This window comes from Trichosurus vulpecula, chromosome 8 (assembly GCF_011100635.1).
Source record: "Trichosurus vulpecula isolate mTriVul1 chromosome 8, mTriVul1.pri, whole genome shotgun sequence".
In the NCBI taxonomy this organism is placed as follows: domain Eukaryota; kingdom Metazoa; phylum Chordata; class Mammalia; order Diprotodontia; family Phalangeridae; genus Trichosurus; species Trichosurus vulpecula.
This window is the reverse complement of record NC_050580.1, coordinates 77,433,230-77,440,671: the sequence shown is the minus strand read 5'-3', so window position 1 is coordinate 77,440,671 and position 7,442 is coordinate 77,433,230. Positions and strand designations below refer to the sequence as shown.

Below are 7,442 nucleotides of genomic sequence, written 5' to 3'. Positions count from 1 at the left end.
TCAAAGGCTTTTTCTGTGTCTATTGAGATGATCATATGGTTTCTGCTAGTTTTGTTGTTGATATGGTCAATTATGCTAATAGTTTTCCTAATATTGAACCAGCCTTGCATTCCTGGAATAAATCCACCTGGTCATAGTGTATTATTCTTGTAATGAGTTGCTGCAATCTTTTTGCTAATATTTTATTTAAAATTTTTGCATCAATATTCATTAGAGAAATTGGTCTATAATTTTCTTTCTCTGTTTTAACTCTACCTGGTTTGGGTATTAGTACCATATTTGTGTCATAAAAAGAATTTGGTAGGACTCCTTCTTTACCTATTTTCCCAAATAGTCTACAAAGTATTGGAATTAGTTGTTCTTTAAATGTTTGATAGAATTCACATGTAAAACCATCTGGCTCTGGAGATTTTTTCCTAGGGAGTTTGTTGATGGCCTGCTCAATTTCTTTTTCTGATATGGGGTCATTAAGAAATTTCACTTAAGGTGTTATTTTCTTCAGTATTTTTTGTGTCTCTTTTACCAAGCTGTTAATTCTTTTCCCCTCCCACAATTTTCCTGTATGACTCATTTTCCCCCCAATTTTTCCTTTACCACTCTAATCTTTTTCTTTAACTCTTCCAGGAATTATTGTTGGGCTTGAGTCCAATTACTATTTTTCTTTGAGGCTTTTTTTGAGTAGCTGTTTTCACAGTGTTATCTTCTTCTGACTTTATGTCTTAGTCTTCCCTGCCATGGTAATAGCTTTTTATGGTTGTTTTTTGGTTGTTTGCTCATTCTTTCATGGTTGTTTTGCTTTTTTGTTTGCTCATTCTTCTAGCCTATTTCTTGACTTTAAACTTTAAATTAAAGTTGAGCTCTGCTCACCAGAGGGTGGAGGCACTGTCCCAAGTTTCAGGCTTTTTTTTGTGCTGCTGTTTTTAGAGATAACTCTGGGAGTCGGCAAGCTTTTGGTCCTTCCAAGGTGGTGTGATCTGGGGAGAAGTGTGGTCACTGTTCTTGTGGTCTTTGGTCTGGTCTTTATGCAGCAGGGCCTCTGTTCCCCTAGCTCATGCTCATCTTTACCCTGGAACTGCAATCTAGAACTAAGTATGTGTAATACAGTTCCCAAGAAACACCAGCTGCATCCTTTTCTGTCATCTCTTTCTGATTAGTTATCCTACCCTCTTACCATCTCTGGGGTAAGAACTCCTGAAGCTGCCACTGCCACCATTGTAGCCACCTCCAAAGCCACCTCCAAAGGCTGACCTTTTAAATATTTTTAGGCTGGAAAAATGTCTTACTTTGACCTTTTGCTGGCTCTGCTGCTCCAAAATTTGATTTGAAGAGTTATAATAAAGTCCTTTAGAGGGGAATGTTGGGAGAATTCAGCTGGCTTGCTGCCTGCACTCCATCATCTTGTCTCCACCCTCAAGTTCAATTTTTTTCAGGACTTTTCCAACTCAAAGTTTATGTTCTATCAAATGGGTAGCCAGTAGTGAAGGAAGTGAGTGTGAGTTCTTCTTTATGAAACTGAAGTTCTGAGAATTCTGGAGTACATCCACTTAAAATCCTATACCACAGACAAACTGCAAATCACCTCTGTACTCCTGTTCTCACCTCACCCACAGTTTTCCTCAATACTGACGGACCTACTCCTTCCCTTGTAGAGTGTAGGTGTTAGAACAAGAGGGGATCTTAGAGACCACCTAATCCTCTTTTTGGAGGTTGGCACTTGGCTAAAGTTATATAAAATTGGCAGCAGAAGAGCTGAATATTGAGTCTGGGGTCCTGAAACACATCCTTTGTGGTTCCCAGCTTAAATGATAAAGCCATAATATTAGATCTGGGAAAGAAAATCTAGCTCAATTCTTTCATTTTATAGGTGAGGAAATGAGGCCTGGAGAAATGACATGGCTTTCCCAAGAACACAGAGTGGCAGAGTCAATATTAGGTCCCAGATCTCTTGACACCCAGTCAAATGTTCTCCTGGTTCTACTGCACCGAGTTGCTGGGAACATATGTCACATGTTTGCCCTGGCAATGGCACCCCTTTACTGGGCTTTGCTGCCCATTCCTGCCCAGAGCCGACGGTGGGTAGGTCCAATATCACTACCATGCTTTCTCTTGGCTCAAAGTAGTTGGGAAAGGCAGAGGGCCATCATGAGACCTGAGCAGCTGCAGTCTTTTGGATTGTGAAAGAAAGCTCTAGTTTCTTAGTTGCTTAGGCCGTACAGGGCAGGCAACTATCCTAAGAAAAATGAGGAATGTGTGCTGACCATCTTGATGACTCATCCCTTTTATCAGAGTCCAGGCCTGCAGCTGGTTCTGTGACTTTTCTGTTTTTACTTTCACTTATTTTGGTTCTGCTTTGGTCTATGTTTTTCATTTTCTAAAGAAATTTCTTCCTCTTTCTCTATTGATTGTTAAAATTCTTCTTATTCTTTGATGCCACCATGCATATATGTATGTGTATACACATACATACATATATATGTATATATATATGTATATATACATATACATATATATCTCCTCTGATTTCTCTCAGCACTTTGGAACCCTTTTATGTGCTTAGTGTGAAAGCATTTTAACACTAAAATCCTTCTTTGTTGCCTCATTAGGGTATGGGGGTCACCCAAGGTCTTGAATGCTTTTGGAATACTGCCGAGTTGGTAAGGATTCTACCATGGAGCTAGCTATGGACCATATGCATCTGATGGCTAAGGATTAGTTTAGGGAAATCCATATAGGTTTAGTGCTAGAAGTTTGGTCGACAGGTGAAGAATTTTTTGGGGTCACATTAACTTACAAAGTCCATTTATTAGGGGGTGGTCAATTGATCAATCAACAAACATTTATCAAGTCCTTGCCATGTGCCAGGCAATGTTATACAATGGTACACACAGGCCAAAGTAAAAACAGTCCCTTCCCTCGAGGAGCTTACATTCCAATGGGGAAGATAACATATACAGAGGAAATAGGCATATCACGAGATGCATACGAAGCTGTAGAGGGGAAGGCAGCTCCAGGCTGTAGTATCGATTAGCATCCATTTTGCTCTAGAAGTGAAGCATTTTGTGTCATCGATACTTGTGTACATGTCTCCTCCCCTCTATTAGATTGTAAGCTCCTTGTGGGTAGGGACTGTGTCTTATTCCTCTTTTTCTCCACACTCCTGCCCCGCTTGCACATAGCAGAAACCATGTTTGCTGATTGAATTCGTTGTGTCTCTGGAGGGTCACAATCTGCAGGAGCTCCGGCGCAGCGCCTCATTGGCCACCAAAGTCTTTGTCCAGAGAGATTACAGCGATGGGACCATTTGCCAGTTCCAGACCAAATTCCCCCCTGAGCTGGACAGCCGGGTAAGGAATTCTTGTCTCCAGTCTTGGTGCTTGGTCCAAGTCACAGTCAAACTACTTATGGGAAAGTTCCCATGCACTATGGAAACCAGGTCTGAATTAGTCGGCAGTTAGTCAGCAAGCATTTATTAAGCACCTACTGTGTGCTGGACAGTGTGCTAAGTGTTGGGGTTATACAGAAAGGCAGAAGACAATCCTTACCCTCAAGGAACTCACATTCTAATGAGGGAGACAGTACTCAAAACTATGTAAAACTAGGTCCTGGTTAGGGCAAATAATGAATCTTGCAAAGCAGTTGAATTATTCAAATGGCATTATTTGAAGTTATATATAAATTGTGGTCGTTGGTTCCAATCCATTACTAGAAATATGAAATGAAAATTTGAATAATGTGACCACTGCACCTAGATTAATTATCCACACTAACTGGGACTTAGCTGTATATACAAGAACTAGATAGTAGACAGGAGGCAACCTCAGAAATTAGAGACCCTTGAACATGTCCATGGCCCATGTAGGCTGACTCTTGAACTCCAATTTTAGGGAGCTAGGCTAAGGCCTGTAAGGAAATGTGGTGATGGCCCAACTTGGTTTGGCATTGGTTCTGGATCACCCAGTTTCCACCACCTTAGTTCTGTCCTATGGAATAGCAACATCACACTACTTCTATTTATCAGGCCAGGAAGATTTGGATGTTAGGCCAGTGGGAAGACCTAGAGACTATTTATATCATGGTCCAGAGTTGCCTTCATTGCTTCCTGTCCTTGACCAACCTTCTAGAAAAATGCCAGCCATTCCTTGCCCCTGGGCTAGCCAGCAGGCAAATGCATGCCTTTGGGAGTCATTTAACCCTGGAGAACAGAACAGTATAAAGGGCAGAGATCACATTGTAGAAATGATGGCACTTTCTTTACTTTTTTTCTCATCCAATTGTCTTAGGCAGAAACTGGGAGTCTCACAGCTACTTACCTCCCCCTTGGAGAGCTTTGGCTTCAGGCAGACAGACATCTGTGGTCTCTGAGCTTAGTGATCAGGGAAGCCCTGGCAGCTTGTGGGGGTGGCTTGGAGGGAGCCCTGGGGAAATGTGGGTGGGGCCAATGGAAATTCTGCAGCCTAATGATTTGTGAAAACTACCTGCAAGGCAGGTCCCAGGCTGTCCCCCTTGCCATCTGGTCAGACAGCATCTCAACCATTCAAAGCCTGGGAGTTTCTTACCTAGCTACCTCTAGGAAAAGACATTCCAGCCCTCCCTTGACAGGTAAATAGAGCATCTCATCCCACTTTCTCGAAGCAATTGAAGGCCCATGCATAAAGCCCTCCTGTATCTGTGACTGCAGGAAATATCTCATTTACACTTCTTTCCCTATATGTGGGCCACACACATATAAGATACACACACCCTATTGAATCCTGATGTACCTCTCTCCTCTTTGCCAGCCCTCCATTATAGTCTGTAATCTCTGGAACCTTAAATTAGGCCTTCAATCTTGTTCTTCCTCCAGATTGAGCGGCAGCTGTTTGAGGAGACTGTGAAGACTCTCAACAACTTCTATGCGGAGGCTGAAAAAATTGGAGGCAGCTCCTACCTAGAGGGTTGTCTGGCCTGTGCCACGGCGTATTTTATCTTCCTCTGCATGGAGACCCATTATGAGAAGGTGGCTCCCACCCCAGACCCAGCCTTACCCTCAGCCACAAACACCCCTTATCCTTCTTCATCCTGTGCTACCCTCCCTGCCCTGCTCAAGCTCTCTATTCCTGTTTCCTCTTCCTATTGTACATATGTTATTGTGTGTCCCCTTGACTGCCCCCATCACCAACTAATGCCCTCTCTGCAGGTCCTCAAGAAGATTTCCCGCTATATCCAAGAACAGAATGAGAAGATCTTTGCTCCCCGGGGTCTCCTTCTCACTGACCCTGTGGAACGAGGAATGAGAGTTGTATCCTTTCTGATCGACTTGTTGGGTCTGGGGTGGATGGGTTGGACAATGGGCAGACATCCATATCTCTAAGTGCGTGATGGATGGATGGAGAGCAGGTAGTGTGGAAGCAGTGCTGGATTGGGGGCCAGGGAAAGGAGGTTTGGTCTGGGAAGTAAGAAGGATAATGAATTGATCCATAGGGGACAGGAAAGAGAAAACTCCCTCTCTTCCACCGAAATTCATCATTTTTGCAGCAACTTATGTTCTTAGAGAACTGCCAAAAGCACTAAGATGTTATCAATATGTATTTTTTTTGAGGCAATGAGGTTAAGTGACTTGCCCAGGGTCACAGAGCTAGTAAGTGTCTGAAGTCAAATTTGAACTCAGGTCCTCCTGACTCCAGGGCTGGTGATTTATCCACTGCACCTAGCTGCCCCTACTAGTGTGTATTAGAGGCAGGAATATGAGCTCAGGTCTCTCTGGCTTCAAGACTGGGTCCGTAGAAGCAGTGGTTGTATTGATTTGATTGCATGCAAGGCAAGAGGTGGAAGCCAGCTCGAATTCATGTGTTGGTAGAGCAGATCTGGTCTGGATGAGTCACCTACATGACGACTCAATCCCAGGGAGAGAATGCCAAAGTTCGATAGTTATACTGCCCTAGGGATCAGGGGTGTGAGAGGTGTAGTTCACAGAGCGCTGCATCACACGGCAAGATGGCCCAGTGGGGTGGGGGTGGGGAGGGTGTTTGGTGAAAGTCATTAAATTTTCTAGACCTGTTTCCTCATTTATAAAACAAAGGGCTTGATGTCCTTCAAGGTCCCTTCTAGCCCTATGTCTATGCGTGATTCTATGAAGTTAGAGCAGCTCTTGGCAGTAAGAGCCGCTTAGGATTGTTGGCCAGCTGATGACTGCTGAGTAATATCTGATGTCTGAAGTGAGGGTCTGAGTAGCTCCTCAGGGAGTCCTCACTGACCGATGGCTTTAGGGACAGTGTTGTGCCTCCAGTTCCTTCCCCATCATCTCCCTTGGGTGGTTTTTGCAGGATTCCCCCCCATCCTACTACTCTGTGTTCCTTATCCAGGGGAGATGGGTATCATGGGAAGATGACAAAGGCTCACACGTGGGAGGTGTGTCCATGAGCTGGGATCCACCTATGCTAAGTGCATGCTCCCAGAAAGACCACCTGCCGTAAGTGCCAGATGAGGACGCCTCTCTTCCTTCACTTGCCCCCTTCCTAGATCGAGATCTCCATCTATGAGGACCGTTGCAGCAGTGGCAGCGCGAGCAGCGGCAGCTCCAGCAGCAGCGGCAGCAGCAGTGGAGGGGGAGGTGGGGCAGGGGGCCGGTGACTGGCCGAGAGTCCCTGCAGGGAGCTGTACTGCCGGGATGAGGGCCTCTCAGATCTTCGTAGGCTACGCTACCAGAGCACCCGCTTCTGAGTCGCCCTCTCTACCTGCCACTCCAGTGGGGGTGGGGTGGGGAGGGAATGGGGTGGCTGGTCCTGCTGACCTCCAGGGGTCCCTGATGGGCAGGGGACTACTCCTTACTGCTCAGGTGTCCTCACAGAAGGAGTTGTCCCCCTCCAGATGCACCCCTTCCTGGGCGTGATTCCTCTTTGTTCCCTGGGGACCACTCCTGCTAGGGAGGAGTCCCATATCAGGGGTACAGTTAGGGGGCTCTTTCCCTCAGAGTATCTCTCCTGCTACTTTCCTTCCAGTCACTGCTCTCTTAGAAATCCCCCAGAGGGGATCTTCCATGCCCGAGCTGAGCAGAGGTTAGGAAACCTGGACAATCCCTTACCCTGCATGATTCCTTAGTTTAGAGGACCCAAACCACTGGATCTCTGTTCCCAGAGTCCCACTGCTTTCCCTGCCAAATGTGATGGGTTGGCCATGCAAATAACCCTCCTATGTTCTCTTGCCTGCCCTCCTCACTCTAGTGTCTTCCCCATAATCTATCTCCTCCCTTGCTTTCTAATGCTGTCCTCCTATCTGTGAACCACCTTCTTATAGGAATCTGGGGAGATGGAAGTCACTGGGTGACTTCTCCAGGCCAGTCCCCAGCAGGGCAGGAAGGACAAGTCCCAGTGTCTTCTCCAGGACTGCTTGTCTTTCTAGGACTGAGAATCTCCCTGACTTTTGCTTCCTTCTCCTTAGCAAAGTGGGCAGGGGGAGGTACTCTG

General features: G+C 45.6%; 1 protein-coding gene across 1 annotated transcript; it reads left to right on the top strand.

Moving 5' to 3' along the window:
- Nucleotides 1-2,022: 2,022 nt before the first annotated feature.
- GOLGA7B (golgin A7 family member B) lies at nucleotides 2,023-6,609 on the top strand. The gene is made up of 5 exons (XM_036736531.1): nucleotides 2,023-2,076; nucleotides 3,177-3,344; nucleotides 4,844-4,996; nucleotides 5,177-5,278; nucleotides 6,499-6,609. Exons 1-5 carry the CDS (start codon nucleotides 2,023-2,025, stop codon nucleotides 6,607-6,609), a joined length of 588 nt encoding a protein of 195 aa, XP_036592426.1.
- Nucleotides 6,610-7,442: the final 833 nt, after the last annotated feature.